This window comes from Microchirus variegatus, assembly GCF_963457635.1.
Source record: "Microchirus variegatus genome assembly, chromosome: 16".
Taxonomy (NCBI): domain Eukaryota; kingdom Metazoa; phylum Chordata; class Actinopteri; order Pleuronectiformes; family Soleidae; genus Microchirus; species Microchirus variegatus.
Window position 1 is genome coordinate 17,870,418 of NC_139817.1, and position 27,504 is coordinate 17,897,921.

Sequence of the window (27,504 nt, forward strand, 5' to 3'; positions counted from 1 at the left end):
TTCCAGTGACTATTTTCCACGTTTCACTGTTCTATAGAGCAATGTATCTGAATGAAGAAGTATTGTCATGGTTGTAGTGTAATGTCACATTTCTAGTTGATCTGACTTTTTAAGCATTAATTATTTGTTTTTGTACCAGAGCCGCCTTGAAGAGAAATATAGATTTAGGCTGTTGAGGGTGTGACTTAACTTCTTTTTTTTTTAAAAATGTTTTGTTTATTTTTTTTTACTTCACATGAGTTAACTTGCTTTTTTGTTTGGGATACACAGTGTTAACCATTCCTGAGCTCAAGCCTGAAGTCCTTAATGCTGCACTTTTATTTAGCAGCGTCGCGCTTTGATTCACCTGGTGGATTAATGAATAATCTCATCTGGTGTTATTGGTTGGGGGGGGGGGGGCGGGGGGTGTTGTATTAGATTTTGCCCTCCACCTTTAATACCTGCACTTCTATGTCAGTCGGTGTGATGACTTGTTAAAATTTCAGGGGTCTATTATCATAAATCTCAGCTGCAGGCATCACCACAGACTCACGACTGCCAAACTAAATTTACTTTTTGTTTTGTTTTGTTTATTTTTGGTTTTTTTAAAGTACATTACTTTTTTTCCATTCTTTCTTGTTCTTTAAAAAAATGCCTTTTCTGTACCATTGCCTATTTCAAGCACCACATGTACTTAAGTTTAACAGTCACTGTTAAAAAAAAAAAAAAAAAATCATGCATCTCTTAACCGTGGACAGACAGCCTGTGATAGTCGGTAGCTAAACACACACACACATAGAAGTTTACACCTTTAAGAGGAGAGTGTTTTCTTGTTTTCTTTTTAGATGAATCAAACCATTTAAAGGAGCAATATAACATTTTGGGAAATTCCCTCATTCAGCTTTAGTTGAGAGGAAGGACACTACTCTTATGTGTATATGCTAAATATTAAGTGAGCCAGCATCTGGCTAGCTTAGCACAAAGAGGGGAAATGTTATCACTGTGACTTTGGAACTATTTTAATTTTTTCTGTAAAGATAGAACAAAAAAGATATAACGTATTGACAAATGTTGAGCTTAAAGGGTGTGGTGGGTGATTAGCACTACTTTCTAACCTTGAGGCCACATCCAGAAACTAATTAGTATAGCATTTCCTTACAAAGCACAAAAGATGGGGACTTTGTCGAAACAATTATGAAATCCACTCACCACCACCTCCAAAGCTCAGTAAATCCACACACATCTCATTTGTTTAATCTTAAACAAATGACACATATAAAACATGTAGTTGTGTTAATAGATTTGAGAGATAAGGTTATATTTTCAAAGTTTGGCTGGCAGTATGCTGCAAATTTGTGAAACATGAAATGCTCCCCTAGAAAATTAAGTTTGAGAAAAGCTACATTACCCACAATTCTCGGGCATTGATTATGCTTATTGCATTTAGTAAGATAGCAAAATTCATGTCAGATGGGTTCAGCACTACACAAGAATAGCATTAGTTCCCTTTCTAAAATACTATACAAGTAACACAAACTGCAATATACTGCAACACTACATTGACAACATTCAGCAGAAAGTCACTGGAATGACATCATTTGCATAATTATCTCACTCTATGTTCACAGCCCTTCCAATTTCTATTTTTTGTCTATTTTTTTATTTGCATGGTGAAAACTCTTTTTTTTTTTATCAGATTTTGTTTAAAACATTTAATTTGAGACTATAAAGACGTTTATTTCCCACCAGCTCTGACTTCTCAAGTATAGAAATATTTCCCAAGATGTTAACTGTTTCTTTAACTTTCTCGGTCAGTTACAGTATTTAAAAAACATGAATAATTGTAGTTTTCTATAGTGAAAACCTAGCTCAAACACGTGGCCTACAAAGTATTCTCACTTTTCAAAGCCTTTTCAGTTTCTACACAGTTGCTCACCATGACTCGCCTTGAGAAACTGCAGTCTTGTGATTGGACGTACTGTAACAGCGCTGACTCAAAATCTCAGTCAAGAAAAAAATAAGGGAAGAAGTGGCTCTTCTCTCTGCCTTCTCTAACACCACTGATTCAGGATTGAACAGCTTCTTTTTGTGTAACACTAAAAATCATGAAATCAGTGTTATTGTTTTCCTGGGGCTGCTTCATCCACTGACTGACTCTGCTAAATGTCTTTCAACTGCAGCTTTACCTGGTCAAACTCCCTCCACTGAGTGAGTAATGAGATCTTCAGTGTTGGTGTTCTCTATGAGTTTTCCTGTTGGACAAATGAGTTTCTGCTTGTCTAATGTTTAGTGGAGTGTGGTTTTGGTGTCGTCTGGCGTGTGTGAATGTGTAGTGAGAGTGGAGCTTCCTATCAGCCATAAGTTCCTCTTCAATACATTTTTCTTTTCCTCAGATGATCAAACTGCTCTTAATTTAGCAATTTAGATGCATAGATGTGCCTTCTATGCATTTGCCTATGTATATGTGATGGGTATAACTAAACAAAACAGTGCTCTCTAGTTTCCAGCGCCATTCAAGAACGTTTAACACTTAAATGTGAATTCTTTCATCCCGAACAAAAAGGAATAAACAGTGATCGTGATGCAAACAAACTTTATATTTTTTAACATGTATATTGTACATGATTTCCAGGTAGAGGAGAATGTACTTACTAAAACATATCTACTTGCCAATAAAGATATACTGTATGTATATTCCTACAGCTTTCTCTCTGTGACACAGAGACGCACCTCTCACCAAGCTTAAGAGGTTTATTGTATGACTTTCAATGCAGTTAACCATGTTAACTTCCTCAATAACAATAAATGGCTAGCACATGCCTCATTTATTTGGTGTCTTTTTTTCTGCACTGTTTTTGACTGCATCAGTGTAGACAAGTGTGATCGGTGACCGCATTGAGGTAATCATGAGTACTGGGTACAGAATTCTAAATTGACTGAACTGAACTTATCTGGTGACAGAGACCACCAATACCAAAACAATACTCGGCAATCAGTGAATTTTCTAGCAGTCCAAAATTACAAATATTAAAATGATCATGCTACGACTACAGATCATTTTGTAAAAACTTCTATGTTGTTGAAATACTGAAGAGAATGAAGTAGTTGTGCCAAGAGGCATTGAAACAAGTAAGAATACTTCATGAAGTTGAAGTGACAACAAAAGCTTAAGATGGAGTTCAACTTAAAGGCGCCATATGTAAGAATGTGGCCAAAAACGGTTACTACATTCAAATTCAAAATACTGAGGTCTTTTAGGTTTTGTTTTCTGACGTAACTGGCAACCCGTGGTTGCTCGGCAGCTGAGACTCTACTGACTGCAATGATTGATAGACAGCGGTAGGTGGCGCCACATGCCAAAACATGATTTCAAAACATAAACATGATTTGCAGTCTGCAAAATATTTGTTTTAATGCAAATATTTTGTCTGTACTGTTGTTGGTGAGTTCAGTTTGTTATATGAACATTATTCCTGAGTCTCTGTGACATATTAGGAAGATTTTATGGCCAGTTGCTTTAGATTTATTACATAATGCACCTTTAAATGTAAGTGACGAGACAGTTGAGGTCTCAGTTACACTTTTTCTCCATTGGTTTGGCTCATTTCTCAAACCAGACGGGACGATCTCAACACTCTTGGTGCTTTTGACAAAATAACCTGGATGGTTCAGCACAACACCATAGTTCACCTGCAAAAACTCATATCCCTCCCATAACAGTTCACTCATTTGTCAAAACTAAATTTCTTTCTCACATAAATAGTCATCGCCCCCAAAATCCATTGTCCCTTTGGCATTGTGTAAGCACTGCAAGTCAAAATGTTTAGATGTTTTGTCACTGTGGCAGAGGACCATTGAAATATCCCTCATGTCAAGGTTTGACATCACACATTGCACTCATGCTGCCAAGGAAATTGTAACCATTTTTATTCACAGATATTAACTAACTTCTATACATCAGAGTAAAATATATATATAGTATATATATATATATACAGTACAGTATAAACAATATACTGTCATATAAACACATAAACAAAATACAGCTGGAGATTCAAAACTAACATTTATTGAGGACATTTCTGTCCTCACCCTCCTGACCATCCAGGAAATTCACATTGTCCCACACAAGTGCATACTTTGGTAGGTGAGGCCCTACCAGACCTCTAATTTTCAGGGATCAAATCAGAATGAAGGTGGTCCAAGAAAATGAGGAGCTTCTGTGTAATTGAGGTCAAGGTCAGGTGAAAATAGAACTTTGCCAACAAAGGAGGAGTTTCACACATTTCAGATGACAGATCAGATCAAAGAATGTCTCAATTATGATACATTTATCAAATGTTTCAAGAGATTCATATATGATATTCATGGTATTATATTCTTGACTAATTTTGACAATTCAACAGACTATTGTGCAAGTGATGACTTACACAATGAAATGATGCTGAAATGTTTTGCAGAGAACAACCATTAGACTGAGAATCGACGATCAGTTTAGATCGACAAGATCTATTCACTTGGAAACTGTTCTAACTGTGTGCTACCTGTACTTAATCATTTGCAAAGATGTCTAAGACAATTGCAATTTGATAAATGAATGAGAAATGCAATTCTGTTGTGGACAATTGCGAAGTGGTTTGGAGATTTGTCCATGTTGTTTTGAGAATGAAATTTCTGTTTCAAGAAATGAGCCAAACCAATGGAGAAAAACTGTAATACAGACATCTGAGTGAAGCAAATTCAAACAGATGTAATATCATTTGCAGCCAAAAAAATTGTATTAGTTGAAATGTCTGCACAAGCAGATTAAGGACCTGTACGGAAATATCTGAGGTTTATTGGCAGGAATTACATTTATGAATAAGTGTGTAAATGCCTACAATTCACTACACAGTCTTGGAATAAGCCTTTTATTCTAAATACTTTAGTCAAGGGACTTGCTTTTACAGTGGCCATCATCTTGGGTCATCATGTTTCTACAGCAGCCTGAACTGATGAACCAGTAAGTGTGCTGTTCACATTCTGAAATTAAAGCTTACTATGCAAACAAATAAGAACAACATCCTGTCTGCTATGTCTTTAACCTTCCTATGTAATTTCCCCTTCCATCCATGGGATCACTGTCAAAAGGACATGGTAGTGAAAATAGTCGCCACCTAATATAACTAATATAGACGCAGAACAGACAGTAGAACTATACTACGCCAAAACTCGCCTCCTGACTGAATGAATGAGGAAATCAAATACCGTCTAAAAGAGGGCGGAGACAGAAACTCAAGGTTTATTGAGAAAAACCAGGTCCTGACCAGGTTAGGTTGATAGAGCATGTTACCATGGTAACTGACCGAGAGCTTAAGCTACCTCTCTCTGTGAAACAGGCTAGAGTTACTCCTCTTTCTCTGGTTTGACTTACCTCCCTTTGTGAAACGGAAAAATCAGAGTTTCCCTCATTTCAGGGTTAACAGACTCAGAGTTTTCACTAAACCTGCTTTGTGAAACGGACCGATGATCTCTTTAGTTAACTGCTCAAAGAGAGAGAGAGTGTTCTCTGGTGTGAAGTCAATATTGCAGGGAGTTCATAATCTGCTCCGTATGCAGCCAAGAGACGTTCCTGCATTTAAAGCGGACCTAGCTGTTTTTTAGTGTGTATCTGCATCATTACCTCATTTATGGGCTCAGCGAGATCTCTGAAAAAACCCGGTCCGGTTACGTAAACAGCAGTTCTCCTGAACAGCAGATCCTCCTGCTCCGGGCACATCCGGTTACGTACATTGAACCGCAGAAGAAGAATAACGTCGGTTGTGAAGGTGTTTCACGAGCGACAGTGTCTTCTGACTCTGGGTCTGACTCTGGGTCTGACTCTGGGTCATGATGAGTAGCAGTGCATCCACCGTTCCAGAAGGGGGAGCTGTGCTTCTGAGAGCAGGTGTGCTGAATATGTCACTTCCGGGTATTGGCCAATCACAAGACAGTTGGAAAGCCGGGGTGAGAGTTGAGTCAGAAATATCGTGGCTGAGGACAGCGTCAGAAAAGAGGGATTTCTATCGGCTCGTTTACAGCAACTAGGAGGTTTTTGACCATAAAAAAAAGTTAATGTATGTAAGTAGACCTCCATAACTAACATATATGTGCAACAGGACCACTCTAATGTGACCTTTAATAGGTGCTGTTCCACAGTGAACTCGCTGTGTTTCGGCCGCCGAATTATCAGTGCATTCCTAAATATAACATCTTTATTGACAAGAACAATGTCACCGTAATAATGATATAACACATTGAAACTTGAGTTTCAATCAGCTCATGGACAAGGGAGCGCTCACCGATTACTTGGGGGCGCAGTGGCCTTGATCCCTGGTTTAGAAAAATCTGTGGTGTATAAAAAAAATTGATTTAAAATAAATAAACAACAACAACTCTTAGCCTGGTGGGGGGCAAGTAAACCCTGGCGGCCCACCAGGCTTATAATGCACTGGGGCAAACCCTGTAATAATAATAATAACTGTTGTAGAACTTTCCAGCAGGTGAAACTATGTGCTAGATGTTATGACTAAGTCCATGGAGCATGCGTAGTTCGTAATCAAAGCACAGTTGTCAGCTGGATCATTGTTAATACTTGCCCTGTGTCATGCTAATTTTGATAGTGATAGTGGAATCTAAAATGTACAAATTAGCATGCAAAAAGATTTAAAGTGTGTAATATCTTTCCATTCAAAACTAATAAACATTCTAGAAGTGTCATGGATAACCTTAGAGCCTTGAATAGCATTATATAGTGACATTCCTTGCAGTTGTGCCACCTGATTACTAAACTAAACTAAACTCAAATTAAACAGATTCTGTTTGGATGCAAGCATTATTTTCTACCCTTGTCATGAAGGTCACACTTTTTTATTTTATTTTTTTTAACTAAAGAGTTTTATGATAAACAAATTTTTGGTTGAACCACCTGACATGGAAAGTGTACCAACCTACATATAGTTGAAAGTAGTTATTTTTATCAGTATTTGACAGAGATCTACAAACCTTTTAGCTTAGTCCCAAGGTTCTCTGGGATCCTCTGGCCGATGCAACATTCAGTTGACAGCTATTCTCTCTTGACTTCAAAATAAAGTCCAATGTTTATGGTTGCACCACCCTGATATTTAGGAAATGTAAATTGCTGGACAAAAGTTTTGCAGTTATTTTAGCAGCTGTAAAACTATTGATATTAGGCAAAAAACATTATTCAAAAGACTTCAAACATAAAATAATGCCAGAGTATTTTATTTTGAGTTTATCATTATTAAAATAATATTTTTAATAGTTTTCTTAGTCTGCTCACTTGCTCGGACAGCTGCATCACCTGATATCTTAGGGGTTTGAGAAGCCAAAACATAAAATAATACAATTATTTAAATTTACTTAAAAAATTATGAAAATTAATAGGTTTTATAGAATAAAGTGATAGATGTCATGAAAAGATTAAATTATGTTTTTTTTTTATATAATGCACTTGGACACAAAAATATGCACGTCATGTCATTGACCCTTGTACAAACGACCTATGTGGTCGTTTTTTCGAGGAGGACAGGGGGATTTACCGTTAGGTGGCGCTATTCCACCAACCTAGGCAATAGTTACAACCAAATGAAAAGGAAGAAGAAGAAGTTAAACAGTCCACAAAGAAATTTAGTGACAGGGAGGATGACGAAGTCACAGGTAATTTTGTGAGCTTGTTTTCTGCAGTTCATTTCAAAACATGTCAACTCTTAAAGTAACGTTTATTTTTTTTATTGCAGATTTCTGAACTATATATATATATACATTTGTTTATTTAAGGAAACATGCGATTCCTTAGCCATTCGAAATGGCATCAGCGTGTAACGCTGACGTTTTTCAGTGAATATCAGCTAAAGTTAGTTTAATGGTCGCATAACTTGATGGTTTGTTTGTATGATTTTTTTTAACCCTTACCCTAACCCTACACACCAGTGTTTTTAAGACGAACAGCCAAAGATCCCCACCCTGGATTCTGCAGCCAATTCTGTCAGAATTAGTAAAAACTTGAAATAAATTTAAAAAAATGAATCCAACACTAATAGTATGTGATTTGTTTATGAATTTGTGGGCTGATTGAAGCTGCTGTGCTGCAGAGTGTTGGATGTCGACGAGTCTCATTTAGAAAGGATGCCTTGATTGTAACCTTGCCTAAACTGCCTTGTTGTATTTTTTTTGTTTTGCAAAAAACTATAAATACATCACATCTTAATACACAAACCACATTTTTGAATTCCAAATGACTAATTTCTTGCCTCAAATGATCTTAAAACCACGTTCTGGGACACAGAAAAATATTTATTTCGGGGTTTTTATTTGTTCTAGTTGTTCTGCAGAAAAACCAAAGAGATTCTCCTGGATCTGCGCTCGATTGTTCTTCCTTCATCCTTGAACTACCCGGATGTCTGTCACAGTAATTTGAATCTGAATTTTGAGAACTGAATGCGAAGGTATATGAAGTGTTAAATTTCAAATTATACTATTCATATTTTTCAATGCAATAATTCAAATGAAACAATACAAATTCAAATTATTTGATTCAAATTCAGTTTTTTAATGCAATTATTCAAGTTTAGCAATTCAAATTCAAATTCAGTTTCTGGTGGCACATATTTCAGCCCAAAGTTCCCCACCTATCACACTGTGTCAGCTGAGATTGGCACAGCACCAGTCACGCACAGTGTTGTGTTGGTCACCAAAAATTTGTTCGAAAGAACAGGGGCCTCATGTATTAACCATGTGTACGCACAAAAAGACGACCTACGTTTACTTTCCCGCACACGATGGCATTTATAAAAATGTACATGGCGTGGAACAAGAGCGCTCCGCAAACTCTTGTCAGGTGGAGACACTGCAATATTAAGCTCTGAAACTTCTCAGTGTTTCAAAATAATATTATTAATGTGTCTACAGTGACAAACATGAATTATTCTGTGACAAACAACGATACACCACGTACCTTTGAACATGTGTGGATAAGATCAGAGGACACTGACACTGAACACACACACGTTTGAAGTGTGTGTGTGTGTGTGTGTGTGTGTGTGTGTGTGAGTGTGTGTGTGAGTGAGTCACACTTTTCTCTAAGTCTTACTTTGAGCAAATGACTGAAATTGATTTAACACAAATGAATCTTTTCTTTATGTAAATAGACACACAGCTGCTGACGTGAAGACATGAACACACGTCAGTCTACAATGTTTTAAACGTAAATAAAGTTACAAACTAATTTGTTGTAAGAAAATGGGACTTGAAAGTTTAGAACATTTCCTTATCCCATTTATGTTTTATTCACACAATGAGCAAACACTATTGTTTTATTATTTTATTTGGTCCAAATAAAATAATAAAACAATAGTGTTTGCTCATTGTGTGAATTGTTGGGTTTCTCTGCTCAGCATGATTGTTGTTGATGTTTGTCTATGTACAGTGAGATAATGTATGTTGTGATTTGGCGCTATACAAATAAAATTGAAATGAATTGAATTGAACATGGGCAAACAGGACCTTGGTGTTTTATTTTGAAAACCGCAGGATTGTGTTCTAGCATGAGAAAGCACATGCTGGGACTTTTATTGTGAAAACGGGTGGGTGGCTCTTGAGCATGATGGACCTTTTATTTTTTTTGTATTGTTTTACACAGTGTAACAGGGATCTTATGACATGAACATATATAACATATTTTGTGTGTTTTTACAAACACATAAAACAGCGACTTTCTCTCTCTTTTTTCCCCCACTTCCCTTTTCTTTCCCCTAGTGGTGGTGAACGGGACGCAGGAGAAATGCAAGTCCTGCTTGGGGAGGAGAGAGGAAGAAAGTGAGATAGGACTAGAGAGAGAAAGAGAGTCCCTTCAACACGATCGGCGCTTGGGGAAAATTAAATAAACCATTAAATCGATCATTTTAATTTTATTTACATCATTGTACTTTTCAGCGTACTGTATTCACTATCGTTGGTTTTGCATTTATTTACAAATAAATCCGTCTGTATTCATGAAATCTGCTAACGCTCGTCATTAGCGTACTCCCATCATGCCTTTCTCTGTTCGTTCACATAGCCGAGAGACATTATGGGAGTGACACTACTGCGCATGCTCTATGGGCCCCATAACCCGGAAATAAACATGGAAATCAAAAACTTTTTTGGCATATGCGCTGGGTGAGCAGCTTCATAGGAATGAACGGAAGCGAAGGGGCGGAGCTCTATCCAGTTCATATAATACATCCATGGTCATCACCCGATGCATACTTGGTCAAATGGGAGGAGGGAGAACACTTCCGGGTATGAGAACTGTACTCGCTGCTCGTGTACTTGAGAATAGGAACAGAACTTGGACTGAGGCCGATTATGTTTTCACAAGTACGGGAGTGAGAGTACGCAAGGAAGGAGAAGTACTGACAAGTATGGATATTGAGAAACAGCCAAACTTTTTTATATATGGTTATGTGCTGTTTGTCTCTTTTCTTCTTTAAAATATCCCAAGGTTTTTGTTTTGACCTTGTTACTCCATTACATTAGAAGAGAGGAGAAAGAGGAGAAAAACACATTGATTAAGTGTGTCTTTATTTGGTTGACAGGGTGAATAAGGGCCAGCATATATTTCTCTGTCAGTCCTCCACAAGGCACAGTTACATGACAAAACTGACATGCTGGGAGAATGGCTTTACGTAACACATGACACATGATTAATCTATGGTAACAGCTCTGAAGGAACGTGAAGGTACAGAACAGCATCTCATGAAAACAAACATGTTGAAGGCAACAATTTCTCTGGAACAGCCTGAGCTGCAGAGTTGTCTTAAGAACTCTTCTTCTCCTCAAACATGATGTTTGCTGTGGCTTTCTTGGCTGTGAAGAAAATGGGACAGAGAAGAGTGTGAAACAGATGAAGATTGGAACCCATCACAAATATGTTCACTCACTCACTCACTCACTCACTCACTCACTCACTCACTCACTCACTCACTCACTCACTCACTCACTCACTCACTCACTCACTCACTCACTCACTCACCCTCATCCTTGAACTTGTCAGCAGCCTCTGTTGCCTTGTCTTTGAGGTTCTTCACCGCGTCATCTATCTTGGCTTCATTCTTGAGGAAGATTGGTCGAATGATGCGAGTATAAATCTGGATGGATCCATTGGTGGGAGTCGGTGCCATGCACCACACCAAGAAAGCACACTGGAGAAAAAAAGATAAGAAGTGAGGACAAGGACATCACAGAATCTGAAAGCTGTCAATTAATAAGCACCAAAGTTTAAATGGAAGAGAAGAACGTTAACCTATTATATTTACTAATCTATCCTTAATGAATCCTGTCTGGTCTGGGTGAATTATGGGGGGGGGGGGGGGGACTATGTGCTGTGCTTATGTGTGTGGGAAGAATTCAACTTTCCTTCATTTCTTTTACCCATTTATAGAATAAGGGTGCAGGTATAGAGCAGAAATCTGTCTGGTCCTGGGGTTTGGCATATGATGTTGGGCAGGGGTGTCCAAACATTTTTTAACAAGGGCCATATTTGATCATGTGATGATTTCCGGGGGGTCAACTGTCCTTGTTTTCCTTTTCAACAGTAACATTTACATACAAATGCACTGTTTTATAAAAATGAAATTTTCATTGTTACAATTATCATTTTAAAATGGCAAATCTAAGCCACGCAGGAGTGAAAAAATGAAAAGAAAAATGAGATCAAATAACTAGTGCTGTCAAACGATTAAAATATTTAATCGCGATTAATCACATTAATGTCATAGTTAACTCGCAATTAATCGCATTAATGTCATAGTTAACTCGCAATTAATCACATTATGTCATAGTAAACTCTCAATTAATCGCATTAATGTCATAGTTAACTCACGATTAATGGCATTAATGTCATAGTTAACTAATTATTAATCGTACATTTCTATCTATTCTAAATGTCCCTTGATTTCTTTTTGTACCATTATTTTTCCTCATTTTAATACTCTTATCAACATAGAAAAGTGGATTGGCTTGCTTTGTGTAAATGTTATTTGCATATTTTTGCATATACTGTAGTGTAGGGCTGAACAATTAATGGAAATTTATCTAAATTGCAATACAGCTTACTGCAATTTCAAGACACAATATTTATAATATAATATGTGTTCAAGCCTAAATCTAATTTTAGATGAATTATTATTACACATCTTATTCTACAGACTGAACCACCCTGTCAGACAAATTAATATATGTTACAGGCTAAACCTGGTGTGTGCAATGTGTGCGTGTGCGTTAATTAACGCGTTTAACTGACATCTCTACAAATAACATAATATGAGATGAGTGCATAAAGCTGTCTGTCACAGGTGGGTTTTCCAAACCTGTGACTCAACTCCTTACGAGCTGAGCCATCCATAAATAATACATTATAAAAACCAAAGCTGTAGGCCGCACAACATCTCACCTAGGGCTGTGATTGGCCCATGGGCCGTAGTTTGGACACCCCTGATGTAGGGCTTCATGATGTTCAGCCATTTAAACTGGTCACTCCACTATTTCTTCAGGTACATGGATTAATTGTTTAAATAACATTTTTTTCTTTATTTAGTTTGAGTTGATTAGCTAAGAATCTACTAGATTTATTGTTATATTCAAAGTTTTCCGAACATAATCTCTCTCCAGTTGGAACTGTGTTTTTCTTTCCATTATTTTATTTCATTCAAGTTTTCTTATATTGTTCAATAAATGTTCCTCTTGGGATGCAGGCAGCATAGCTAGTCTCCAATGTTCCAATTTTCTTTTGTTAAATGAGGAGTAAGGGATTATTCTACCCATCCTGGACACATGGTGATGTCCCTGGCAGGTCATTCTTATTAAGTATTTGTTGACATTTTGATCATTAAGTAATGATGTATTAAACCTCCTTTCTTATTGGTGGTGTGACAGCCTCACTAAATATAACTAATAATAGTTATATTTGGTGAGGCTGGTGCATGGTCATGGGTGATTGTTAATACTGTAGTTCTCAGTATTAACTTTTCTACTTATGTGGTGTATTCTTTGTGCGTGTGTGTGTTACACGTGCCTGTGGTGTGTGTCTATAAATGTTGAGCTTTAAGATATTTCCTTTCTAAATGTTTTCAGTCTTTTTAACTGATCTACAGATTGGCGCTGTGCCAAGCCTATGTAGTGGAAAAGTGCCATATCTGACCTGCACACCTGTCCACCTGCACGTGCACGTGCACACGCACACGCACAGGCACAGGCACAGGCACAGGCACAGGCACAGGCACAGGCACAGGCACAGGCACAGGCACAGGCACAGGCACAGGCACAGGCACAGGCACACGCACACGCAGACGCACACGCAGACGCACAGCACAGGACCAGATGGCCCAGGACAACAAGCCAGAGAGGCATAGTACTGTGCATGACAGGAGCAGAGATGATATCTGAACATTAGTGAGGGAGTTTCAAACACAGAGCAGAGAAAGTGCAGTGACTCGCTGTGTTTCAGGGGCAGAGAGCTGTCCACATCAGTGGCAGCTTACTATTTCTATCTGTTCCACACTTACAGAGCAGAGTTTTAAAAACAGGGCCGTGACAGGAAGCGTCCCTGTAAAGCCCAATTTATACTTCTGCGTAAAGTGCTCTGCGTAGGCTATGTAGAGACTCTGCCTCGAGGCAGAGACTGTCGAAGAGCCTCTGCGTCGTCTCCGTCTGCACGAAATATTTTTTAAGTGTCCGTCACTCCATCAAGGGACAACGGAGACGGCAAGAGCTGCGATTGGTCCTCAGGACAGGCCGAGCGAAGCTGCTCTGTGCCGGCTCTCAGTTTGCTCCGGGCGTCCTGACAGAGGCGGAGCTGATCCCCGCCGATAACGCCGCTGCCGAACTATAAATACGTCATATCTATACACACACAGCACATGTTTAGACTCTAAATAGCCAATTTCTCGCCTCAAATTATCTTAAAACTGCGTTCCGTCACACAGAAAAGTGAGAAACGGCCACTGTTTCAACAACAACAGTCTTTCTCTCTCTTTCTTTCTCGGACGCCATTGCTCACTGTAGCCAGAAGCACAACAACCTTGCGCAGCGACCCCTACTGATCGGGCGGGAAATTGCAGCGAGTGTCCGTCACCACGACGCAGAAGTATAAATGCTCGAGGCGTCTCCGTGGTGACGCAGACGGATAACGCATACGCAGTCGGAGAAGTATAATGTGGCCTTAAGATTATCCCACAATACACACCCCATTATGCAAACACAGACTCATTGCACCACAGGGCGCTAGTGAGCCACTTCTCTTTATCAACAGTGTACTGTGCTCCACCCTTGACGTGTTGACTTGTTGACTCTACTAGGAAAACACACAGCAGCTGCCCCAGGACAGACACCACACATCATCTAGTGGGAACTTTGGTGCATACAAAGAGCACCCAGATCAGCTGAGGTCCACCTCTGGTCTGCCTGAAGGTTTACATGCAAACACATCATCTGGCTGTGTTTATCAGAGAAATTTGAGTCACACGAAAATGTTCTGTTTTCTAAATGTCTGGAAAAACAGAATCCACGTCTACTATACCACATCAAGCCATCAATGCCAAACTGCACATCAGTTAAAAAGACTTTAAAATCCTGAAAATGTGTTAATCTCCAAGATTTAGCAAGGAAATGTCATCACTGAAAGAGGAGTCTGGTGTATTTAGTGACAGAACTGCTGAAAGCCGTTGATCATGAGCCGCATCACAAGCCCTGCCACCGTATTTCAGTTCAGTGACTGTGTCAGTCTGTGCTCCAGTCATACAGGAAGTACTGAACTAATCCTTTTAATAATCTAATCTAATCTGATTGCAATGATTTGGAACACCGAAAACAACTGCTTTACAAGTCACTAGACAATAGTTTGTGTCACAGTAGTTTTATGTAGTCCTGCTATGATGACACTGCCCACATTGAGGAGGTACTTCTCTTCCTCTTGGCAGCCTACGTCACGCGCGGATCACCTTCTCTCTACTGCGCATGTCGGGTGCAGAAAGCGCTATTGAGCAACACAACAACATGTGTTATTGTGCTGTCGGTTGCACTAATCGTTTTAACTAGTGCTGTCAGTTAAACGCGTTAATTAACGCGTTAACGGGAACCCATTTTAACGGCGTCAATTTTTTTATCGCACGATTAACGCTCTTTTTGGCCGAGCAAACTTTGTAGTTTTTTTACACATGCTGTTGGAGCAACTAGAAACGTTAGAACAACTACAACACCACACCAGATCTACATAGACCGGAAACACAACAACAGACAAAGAGTAGTCGGCTCGTGTAAGTAAAGAGTAAACGTTTTGAGCGGATGGCGAGCGCCGTGCGCTTCTCCGCTAGCTCCTTCAGCTCGGATTAGCTCGTTAAGGCGACAACACATTAAACCACGGGACTTCGTCTGCATTAAAGAACGGCTCTTTATTCACAGAACTGCGGGGTGATTCACAGCCTCTCTTATTATTGTGCGGCTCTATCACAATGAGAGGAATAATTGAAAATATGCAGAGTGACAGAGATATTCACCTGCGGCTCGCTAATGTAAACACACGGAACACATTACTTCCTGCTTCATCTATGCACCTCTCTGACATCACATTACGCGAACGTCTCCTACAGCACACACACATACACAACAGGTTTAGCCTAAAATTAGATTTTGGCTTGAACAAATATTTTATTATAAATATTGTGTCTTGAAATTGCAGTAAGTTGTATTGCAATTTAGATAAATTTCGATTAATTGTTCAGCCCTACACGAATATGCCAAAATATGCAAATAACATTTACACAAAGCAAGCCAATCCACTTTTCTATGTTGATAAGAGTATCAAAATGAGGAAAAATAATGGTACAAAAAAGAAATCGAGGGACATTTGGAATAGATAGAAATGTGCGATTAATTGCGATGAATTGCAAGTTAAATATGACATTAATGCGATTAATCGCGATTAAATATTTTAATCGTTTGACAGCACTAGTTTTAACAAATAAGACAAAGTTTTACCGGATACTGAGTTGCATCCCTTTCAGGGCTAACCGGTATGAGGCCGATTGTAAAGTTGCGCAATGCTAAAATAAACAGCAACTTTTTGCCACATTTAGCAAAAAACATGTATAAGAACATTGGGCCACTGCAGACGGGGCCACTGCAGACGGGGCCACTTCGTCTCGTCACTAATCCACTCACCGGCACCTAAAGTATATGTGTCATCAAGCTGTATCCCATTCACCAAGGTGAATTTCCAAGCATAGCTTGCTTTATCACTAGGCGACAAGCTGGCGTAGTATGAGGAAAACATATTTTTTTCAGCCGTCTGAATTCGTACATGAGAGCCGGCTAACTTCACAACACTGCTACTTAAACACTGAATGGTGCCCTTCTGCAACCGTGCTGCGCACATCCGCACAGTTTGTAAACAACCAAGAGCTCTATAGTAATGGAAAACCATACCAAACCATGTAGAGTCGAGCTGTGCTGTGTTGAGGAGAGACATGCCGGGACTATGTAGTGGAAAAGTGCCATTACACACACACTCTTATCCACACACAGTGCACTGGGTTTCAAACTGCAGCATAAGAATAGTGTTTTAACTTTACCTCACACTCTGAATATGTGCATATAACAAGAGGCCAGATAAATGTTTTGTGAGGGCACAGTGACCTTTTACAAACCAAATCTAGACAGTTAACCCATAAGTGAAATATTTGTGTCACGTTATATTATTTAATTAATTAGTTAATTAGTTAATTATTTAAGTTGTTGAGATCTCACACTCACAAGAAAGGGAGGAAGAGACAGAGGAGAAGGAAGAACAAAAGTATTTTTACAGTGCAAATAACAACATCTACACGACGACCACAGATGTCACTGATGATAAGACATGCTAAAGTCAGTAGGGATGGAGAGTTTGGGTGCTTTCACACCTACAGCATTTGGTGCGCACCAAACTTGTTTGGTCCCTTGGATCGGTTCATTTATGTAGGTGTGAATGTAATCTCGGTACTTTGGTGCGCACCAAATAAACCGGTCCGAGACCTGCCTGAAGGGGTGTTCTTGGTGCGCCAGCTGTATTCACACAAGAAGCCGCTGCATGCCTGATGGAAATGCTCACATTGATTAGAGTGGCAGCGTCGTGGTCGTGGCGTCGGGAGCGTCACCGGAATGGTGACACTCCCGGTGGAAATTTGGGGTTAGTCCAGTTCCGGTGCCGATGGTCTTTGCTGTCTATTTTGGTTCATTTAGAGCTCCGCACATGTGAAAGCAAACATTTTTCTGACTGGTGCAGACCAAAGCAATCGAACTGTATGTGTGAAAGCACTCTAAGTTATGTAGTTGGTGTGAGTCTAACCACCACCTGAATGGGGAGGTTGTGGTTTGATGAATGGATCATAGAAACACAGACCGGATGCGTTACCTTTCCAATATAGTAAAATGGGAACCAGGAGAGGAAGATGTCAGCAAAAAACTCTGCCACACTGAAGAGTCCATACACCACCCAGTAGGTCAGCCATTTTGTATCATCCTCCTTGGTGGCACTTTCAATGGCCTTAATCCTGGAAAGACAGAGCAAAAACATCTGAGGGAAATGGATTTACAAATAAAATGTAAAAAGAACTACATTATGCACAGATAATATTGATAATGTTTCACTGATCTTATCTTCATACAAACTCACTGCTTTTTTTCTGAGGCATTGCCACCCGCGGTCAAAGCTGCTGTTGCTTACTCCAGCGTTTCCCAACCCCTTTTTTTTCCGCTTTAATTTTTTTTTAATTCAGTTTTTTTACCTTTTATACTTAATTTACCACCATAGAATGTGTGCTTTTTGTGTCAGTGAATAAAATGTCCACTGAAATGCAACTTTCTTCTTGAATCCACTGACTTCACTTAAGTTAAATCCTAATTAAGTAAATGCCAGTGAATCTTAAAACAAGCCATGCAATGCTGGTCACATTTAAAAGTAAAATAATTAACATAAATAAAAAAGTGGTAGTGCCCCCTCATCTGGTGCAGACAGATTTCTGCGCACTGCCCCTGCGCGGTACTGTTCTCCCTCTCCTGCGCCGTCCGCTTCTCTATATCCGACTGGATCATTTCTCTACACGCAATATTACCACTACAACTCTGCAATTAAGAGAATAACAGATGCATCAGATGAGCTGATGTCTTTAGTTAACTGCTCAAAGAGAGAGAATGTTCTCTGCTGTGAAGTGAATGTCGCGGGAAGTTCATAAGTTTCACTTTTGCGCAAAGAGACTTTCCAGCATTTAACAGGTGCTGTTCCAAAGTTTACTTGCCGTGTTTCGGCCGCCGAATTATCGATGCATTCCTAAATATAACATCTTTATTGACAATAACAATATAACCGTAATAATGGCGTATTTGATGGTGTGACTTGAGTTTCAATCGGCACCTGGACAAGGGGACGCTCGCCGGTTACATGCGGGCGCAACGCACTTGTTCCGCGGTTTAGAAAAATCTGTGGTGTATAAAAAAAGTGTATATAAAGTAAATAAACAAGGGGGGAAGCACTGGGGGAATCCCTGACCGGGTGAGTGTTTGTGAGGAGATGCACGGGTGATGCCACGAATGAGCGTTCCCCGGAACATTTCTCCAGACAAACGTTCCTTCTCCTCACGATGACAGCATTTCAGTCACATTATGTCAATTTCCGCGATATTCCGCGTTTAACATTAGATTCCGTTTTTATTGGCCAATTCCGCGATTCCGTCCACGATTCCGTTAACACGGAAATCATAGGGCCCTAACTATGTGCAGCAATGGTTATTGTGTGTCACGATAAGGACATGGAGGTGTCTTCAGCTCAGAAAGTTACAACTTTCTGTTCCATGGCGAATCACTCAAATTCACCATGCTGCCATGGAAACGTCTTCTGAAAACCACCAACATTCACAATGTAGTGTCATCGAGGGGTTTGTCACTTCCTGTTGCCAGTAGCTCTCTCCCTCTCTCTCTCACTGTCATGCTGAGTCGTTAGTCAGTGGTTTAAAGACCTGTTGAAACATGCTTCCTGTTTCTCACCAATCTGCAAAATAACTGGTACAACATGTATTTCTGAGTGATTAGTGACTGATGATGTGTGCTTATATGAAGGAACAAAGTCACTGGCCATGTGACTATCTGAAGCCTCACCTGCTTGATGCAAACATCAAGTTTTCTCAACTGACTGACCCAGGATATGAATGTCAACTTTATGATTTATTTATTATATCATAAATATATACTTTTTAGTTTTTATTGACAGATTTCAGTATTTTTTTAATAGTAAATATTTCAATAATAATGATAGTAAGTCATACCGACATTGAAGTGTAAAGTATAGTACTAAACTTTCTGTTTTGATAGTGTGACACAGCTGTGTTTACTGACTTTGTTCATTATAATTCAATCATTGTGTTTGTTTGTGACAAAAACTGCAAATATTTTAGCAGGAATGTCCTGAAATAACGGGCTGATCATGAGTCACATGTTGTTTTCATGGTTTTTTGTTCTTTATCATTAGATGATGATGATGAGCTGGCACAGAGGCTGTAGTGATAACAATAATAACAACAAAAGATTAGATCACTATCATAACATTATCAATATCATAGTTCAGTTAACTCTTAGCAAACATTGTCATTCTATGTCTTTGGTGGTTGAGTTCATGTTAAATAAGCTGTGATAGTGAATAATATTCACTATCACAGCTTATTGGAGCATTCTGATCACATATTATGTGATCAGAATGCTCCAATCGTTGCAGTGCAGTTGACCTGTGTTTCATAATCTGAGAACTTGCACAACATTCATGCATTTGTTAACCCAAATGTGAACTAATGCATCAGCACTTGTACACCTGTGAAATATTTTCTGATTAATAAAATTCTATAGATTGCTATGATCATTGAGATTTTCTTGCACAACTACAAGTCAATTGATACAAGTGCTGGAATCTGCTTCTACTAGTTTCAGCTGTTGTTATCAGCTCAGTCTGTGTGTGTCTGCTCCCGTCTGCCTCACTGCGCAGTGTCAAAAAGGTCGGTGACCCATGCACGACACCAACTGTGTGGCCCGGCTACATTTAATTCAGTATTAGTCCATTCAAAATAAAAGTGCAGGGGGCGTGGCCTGGTAGCTGTGTGAAGTGATCAGTGAGGCAAGACTCTCAATCTGCAAGAGGTGAGAATTAAAGACAACAAAGGACAACGAAAGGCAACAACAGGCAACGAAAGGCAACGAAAGGCAACGAAAGGCAGCGACAGGCAACGAAAGGCAACGAAAGGCAGCGACAGGTAGCGACAGGCAACGACAGGCAGTGACAGGCAACGACAGGCAACGAAAGGCAACGAAAAGCAGCGAAAGGCAACGACAGGCAACGAAAGGCAGCGACAGGCAGCGAAAAACGAAAGGCAGCGAAAGACAGTGACAGGCAACGAAAGACAACAAAATACAACGACAGGCAATGAAAGAAAAACGAAAGGCAGCGAAAGACAGTGACAGGCAACGAAAGACGACAAAATACAACGACAGGCAATGAAAGAAAAACGAAAGGCAACAAAAGACAATGAAAGACATCTCCAGTGTTAATAAGGGGGCGGAGTCTAGAACAACCAGCCCCAACAAGCCTCACGCTGATTAGACAAGAAACAAAAGAGTGGACAAAGTAAGCCAATGGCAAAATTTGAATGCAGTAACTGATATTGACCAGAGAGAGCAGTAGATACAACCATCTTTATGTATAATTTCAATACTTGTTACATTGGTTTTGTTAATTCATGTTTAAATAGGTTTTGTTTTCTCCTTTTTCTTTATTTTACGATTCAACACGTTCTCACCCCTGTGTTCTAGTCATTCTAGTGTCGAACAATCTCCAAACACAAAGACAGTGAATGACAAGAATATGGGAATATGATGTCATCGTTTTCCTAAAGTCATGTATTTGTTGTCTACATGGAAACATTTTGAGTTTTTCAAAAGTATGTGTATTCACTGCTAAATATGAATGTGTTCCTCCATGACAACAATACAATATTAATACATCATTGGTTTGTGGACAAAACAAAATATCTGTGATGTCATGACTTTGACGTTTGAGAATTAATTCTATGAACACAGCTCATCAGTTCATTGAGAAAATTATTGATAGATAAATTGATAATGACTGACAATGAAAAAAACTATAAAAACGGAATGTTTAGTCTAATTTGTGTTTTACTTTGAGTTTGCATAAAGCTGTTTTATTGGCTGGATGGTAGTGGGCGGAGTCGCAGAGCAAAACATAAACACAGTTTGCATTTGTTTGCATCATTGTTATCAGTGAAGCCAGTGGTTGTTCAGATCAGATGCACATCATTCTCTTCATATAACAAAAGTACTGGCACCTATAAATGAGTTCACAACAATAATCCCTTTTCTTTTTCTAGTGTGTGTGTATATGGGTGATGTTGTGTGTGCGTGTGTGTTGGGCGTGTGTTTGTGTGTGTGTGTGTACATGTGTGATGGTGTGTGTTGGGCGTGTGTGTGTGTGTGTGTGTGTGTGTGTGTGTGAGCGTGTGTGTGTGCGTGTGCGTGTGCGTGTGCGTGTGTGTGTGTGTGTGCGTGTGCGCGCACGCGCGCTGCTCCTCTTACGATATATATGCCGGGTAGAGGAAACCGATGAGGTTACACAGGAGTGAGGCTCCATAACCGATGACCAGATACACAGCGATGACAGCGATGACAACTGGAACACATCATATCACAGATCAACACGTTAATAAACACACGCACGCGCACAGTCTTGTGTTATTACAGGTTAATAACCAGAGTCTCTCTCTCTCTCTCTAAGACTCACTCACCCAAAGCGATGTAGGTTCTGCTCACTCCTGTTCTGGCCTCGATCTTCTCCAGAACATCCGTCATCAGATTCTTCTCATGGAGGAACTTTTCAAACCTCTCTTTGAGGCCCTGCGCCATGACTGTTTTTCCCTCTCACTGTACCCGTTACTGTTGTTACTGTAACTGTTGTTACTGTTGTAACTGTTGTTACTGCTGACGAGCCACAGATGAAACACACCGCCTCTGCCTCTGCCTCACACAAAGAGCGCTCTGAAACTGCGACACTCGACACTCACACACCCTGCTGCTCCCACCTCACACTCAACTTCCGCTCAACAATTTCAAATTCTGAATAAAAGCACAAGTCTGGATAGAGCACTTTTTTAGACGGAAGCAGTTTCTACAGGCTCAGTGTTGTACCATATAACAAGGTGCAAATACTTACAACATTCACTTCATTGCACTTCACTGTGTTATTTACATTCCTCTACATTTCCTTTATCTTTGTTCCTAGTTAAGACCAGATAAATCAGAAGAAGAGTTGGTAATGGTTGTACTTTTATAGCTTCGATGAGCTTTACACTACACTTTTGCAATTCTATGTATGAGTTAAGCTCATTGACAGCTTGTTCACACACACACACACACACACACACACACACATGCATGTATGCATGTATGTACTGTATATATTCATAGATTTCATACCAACAAAGTCTGATCTATCCATTTAATCTACTCCATAAACACATGGAGAATAACTGAACTTAAAAAAGGCATTTTGTCATTACATTATTAAATTAAATTGTTTCATTATATTTTCATAAGTCACACTTTTAGCAGCAAACAGCAAAGACAACTGCAGTAACACATGGTTTGTTTGTTGTGAGTGCACGCCATTACCTTTACTGTGAAGACAACAGGAAGTCAATGTGGTCTTATACACGTGTGCTCCAAACTAACTCACTCCAGCTTTGTGCCGCTGCTGTTCCTCAATTGTCGAGCCCGAAGTCATTATTCCCTGCTTTATGTCTTACAGGTGTTGCATTCATTTCAGCCGTACTGTGTACAAAGGAGGGCACACAGTTGTGTCCTTGAATCCTTCAGTCTGTGTCTCACTGAGGATGGACTCAGGCTGCAGCATGTTAGGAAAGTGTCACAGCTGCTGCTGTGAAACACACAGTAATATTCCCTGAGAGATTTAAATCAGGGCACAATGAAAAGTCATTTATAGCCACAACCACGCCCTGCTGTTGCTTTGATGACAGTGCACAATAGAAATGCTGCCATAACAGCGTACACACACACACACACACAAACAAACACACACACACACACACACACACACACACACACACACACACACACACACACACACACACACACAATGCCTCTGCATTGACTTCCCTGCATTGAAACAGAATAAACAAAGTCTTATCACTAACCTTAACATAACCACAATTCAAATCTTTGTCCATGTAACCAGTTCCTCAGAAATTAAGTTCTACCTCATTAGGACCAGGTTTTGATCTCCATGAGGGCTACTGGTCCTAAGTAGGTCAGTGTTTCTGCTTCATTCCTTCATTCCACTCTTTTCCTCATGGTTTTCAGCTTGAACTTGTTTTGTAGTCAGTGATTCTGAAGACTGAAGACCAAAGACCAGCAGCTGGACTGGAAACACCACTGTCCTGTCTCATGTTTAATGTTTAGTGCGTTACACTTTCTGTTCTGTTTCTGTACGGTAATTTTTGCACGTTCAGGATAGGTCCCTGGTCTCACATATCAAGTTCCATGCAGATTGGTCAATGTATGGTAAAGTTAGAGGGCACTTCCTGTTTCCGACCACCCCCCAGGAGGCAGGCCAGGGTCCGCCACAGCTACCACCGACGCCTACCCCGGAGCCAACCACACACAACAACTCCCCCAGAGGGAAGCAGGCAGAGGCTCAAGTAGGGATCACAGCCACAGCCAGGGGCCCCAAGGAAACAGGAGACGGCAGGATCCCGGACCCGCCCTGGGCAAGCCCCCCAGCGCAGGCATGGGTCAGAGGCCGAAAGATCCGTCACGGAGATCCATTTTATAGATTTCAGACACCCTTCTTTTCATCGTAGGGTCCAGGCCCAATATGATAACAGTTGCATTTTTAAGTGTTAAGGTGGGAAATGGGAAGTGTTTCTTAACAAAACGATGTACCTGTATGTATCTGAAAAAATGACTGTTGGGAAGGTTGTGATTTTTCTTAGTGTTAAATGAAGCAAATGTGCCTTTGGCAAAGAGGTCACCAACAAAAACTAAACCATTCTGATGCCAAACGTGGAAGGCAGTGTCTATGTTACGTTTCCCTTTAAAGGGAAACAAAGACCTTTAAGAGTGGAGGACCCAGATGCAGACAGGACAACGGTAGGTATATAAAAATACAATTTTATTACCCTATATAGTACAGACTAGCATGGATGAAAAAGCACAGAGCTAAACGGAACGCAGCTGGGCCAAACTTATGGCGACTCCTCGTGGCAACAAAGTTCGTTCTAGCGTTCACAAGGAACGGACTCACTCGAGGTGTTTGGAAATGACGAGTGAGAGTCCACGAATGCCGAAGAGGGAGACGGCTGCGGCGGGGAAGTGGAGGAGACGAAGGAGCTGGAGAGACAACAGGAGGAAGCGATCCCGGAGGTATTGGAATCCGCAGGAGGCTCCGTGTAGCTCTCGTGTGCAGGAGACGTGGTGACCTGCAGATGGAATTCCAGGTAAGTTTCGATCTTGGGAGTCAATGTTTCTAGTAGCGAGAAAGTACAACTATACCGGCTGAGTGAAAACATGGATCTGACGCCAGAGACTCGCGAAGCTCCGGCTTATAAGCCTGCATGATCGCTGATCAGGAGCAGCTGGGCAGGAGCTGCGCAGGTGTAATCACTCTCTGACGTCATCTGGGAAAGTCGGTCAACCATTCCCCCTGCAGGGCGAGAGAGAGAGAGACACACGGAGCAGCAGAGAATACAAACATAGGTAACGTATAGAAGGTGAAGTGTGGATCGTGAGAGTACCTCCCCCTCAACGTTAACCGTAAATGCCTCTTCGCCCTCGATGATCCTGGGCGGAGGAGGGGGATCAGAGGGAGGGACCAGGTCCGACTCGACCACAGGCTTGAGGAGGGAAACGTGGAATGTAGGGTGGATCTTGAGAGACTGAGGTAATTTGAGACGGATGGAGGTGGCGTTGATGATCTTGTCAATGGGGAAAGGACCGATGAACCTTGGAGCCAGCTTGCGGGATTCGACCTGGAGAGGGAGGTCTTTAGTAGACAACCATACTTTCTGGCCTGGAGCATAATCTGGTGCAGGGGTACGATGACGATTTGCCTGTTTTTGAGATTGTAGGGAGGCCTTCAGGAGTGCCGCTCGGACCTGTCCCCATACAGCCTGGCATCGTTCCATATTCGCCTGTACAGAGGGGACTGCTACCTCTCTCTCCTGAAAGTTAAACAGGGGAGGTTGATAGCCCATGGAAGCCATGAATGGGGATACGCCGGTAGAAGCAGAGGTGAGGGAATTGTGAGCATATCCATGGGAGGAAGGAACTCCAGTCCTCGGTGTGGCGAGCGGCGACGCATCGGAGGGCCACCTCCATGTTCTGGTTAGCCCTCTCAGTTTGGCCGTTGGACTGCGGATGATAGCCGGAGGACAGGCTGGCAGAAGCCCCCAACGCAGAGCAGAATGCCTTCCAAACTTGAGAGGAGAACTGGGGTCCGCGGTCTGAAACAATATCCACTGGGAATCCGTGGATACGGAACACTTGTTGGACCAGAACTTCGGCCGTCTCCATGGCAGAGGGGAGTCCGGGGAGGGGAATATAGTGAACCGACTTCGAGAAACGGTCCACGACAGTCAGGACGGTTGTGTTGTTGTTTGACGGGGGAAGTCCTGTGACAAAGTCCACTGCTATGTGCGACCAGGGGCGGTGGGGAATGGGTAGGGGGTGCAGGAAGCCGGCAAGGGGGACGATTGGACGTCTTGCCTCTGGAACAGGTGGGGCACGCAGAGACGAAAGTGGCGGAGTCTTGGGACATGGTAGGCCACCAAAACCGCTGTTTGATGAAGTGAATGGTGCGGGCGGTTCCAGGGTGACAGGCTAGTTTGGACAAGTGGCCCCACTGGAGTACCTCAGAACGCATGGTCGCTGGGACAAACAGGCGGTCAGGTGGTCCACCTCCAGGATCGGGTTCAGTCCGTTGAGCCTGGCGGACCCTGGTCTCCACTGACCAAGTTGCTGCGCCAAGGATGCAGGAAGAGGGCAGGATGGGATCGGACTCAGGATCCGGTGGGTCGGGAGAGTAGAGCCGGGAGAGGGCGTCAGGCTTGACGTTCCGGGTGCCAGGACGGAACGTCAGGGTAAACTTAAAACGCCCCAAGAAGAGAGCCCAGCGGGCTTGTCGAGAGTTCAGGCGTTTGACGTTTTGTAGGTAGGCTAAGTTCTTGTGGTCGGTCCATACAATAAACGGCTGGGCGGTCCCATCTAGCCAGTGCCTCCACTCCTGGAGGGCCAGGACGACAGCCAGGAGCTCCTTGTTTCCGACATCGTAATTTCTCTCCGCCGGGGAGAGACGGCGGCATGGATGGAGCTTCTGATCATCGTGGCTACGTTGGGAGAGGACCGTCCCAACCCCTGTGTCAGATGCATCGACCTCGACCACGAACTGGAGTTCCGGATCAGGATGGGCGAGGATCGGAGCTGACGTGAACATCTCTTTAAGGTGACGGAAGGAAGCCTCAGCGTCATCGGACCACAGGAACACCTGTTTGGGAGAAGTAAGCTTGGTGAGAGGTTCAACAATGCGGCTATAATTCTTTATAAATCTTCTATAAAAGTTTGCGGAACCCAGGAAGCGCTGTAACTGCTTCCGGGTGGTAGGGGTGGGCCAGTCCTTGACGGCCGAGATCTTGGAAGGATCTGGGGCTAGGCTGCCCTGCTCCACAATAAATCCAAGTAAAGGGACGGATTGAGTGTGAAAGAGACACTTCTCTGCCTTGACGAACAGTCTGTTCTCTAACAGTCTTTGAAGAACTAGGCGGACATGCTGGACGTGTTCCTCTTCGGTCTCGGAAAAAATTAAGATGTCGTCTAGGTAAACGAAGAAGAACCTGTCCAGCATGTCGCGCAAAATGTCATTGGCTAGATGCTGGAAGACAGCAGGTGCGTTGGTGAGGCCAAAGGGCATGACAAGATATTCGTAGTGGCCAATTGGAGTATTGAATGCCGTCTTCCACTCATCCCCCTCTTTGATCCGGACCAGATGGTAGGCATTACGTAGGTCCAGTTTCGAGAAAATCTGGGCCTTACTGAGGGGGGTGAAAGCGGCGTCCAGGAGCGGAAGAGCATATCGGTTCTTTAAGGTAATGTCGTTTAAGCCTCGATAGTCTATGCAGGGACGTAGTGACCCGTCTTTCTTCTCCACGAAAAAGAATCCAGCGCCGACTGGAGAGGAAGAAGGACGAATGAGTCCAGCCGCCAGAGACTGGTTGATATAGTTCTCCATGCTCTGGCGCTCGTTTCGGGAGAGATTGTATAGTCTCATTGAGGGAAGTGTGGCGCCAGGAAGAATGTCTTTCGCACAGTCGTAGGGACGGTGAGGTGGTAAGGAAAGAGCACGGTCCTTTG

General features: G+C 41.6%; 1 protein-coding gene across 1 annotated transcript; it reads right to left on the reverse strand.

The window, feature by feature from the left end:
* Positions 1-10,564: 10,564 nt before the first annotated feature.
* On the reverse strand, positions 10,565-22,133 carry reep5 (receptor accessory protein 5). The gene is made up of 5 exons (XM_083902178.1): positions 21,870-22,133; positions 21,661-21,754; positions 17,444-17,582; positions 11,033-11,201; positions 10,565-10,866 (listed from the first exon to the last, which is right to left on the reverse strand). The coding sequence occupies exons 1-5, from the start codon at positions 21,985-21,987 to the stop codon at positions 10,817-10,819; spliced, it is 570 nt and encodes a 189-aa protein (XP_083758304.1). The 5' UTR covers positions 21,988-22,133; the 3' UTR covers positions 10,565-10,816.
* Between the last annotated feature and the right edge of the window lie 5,371 nt (positions 22,134-27,504).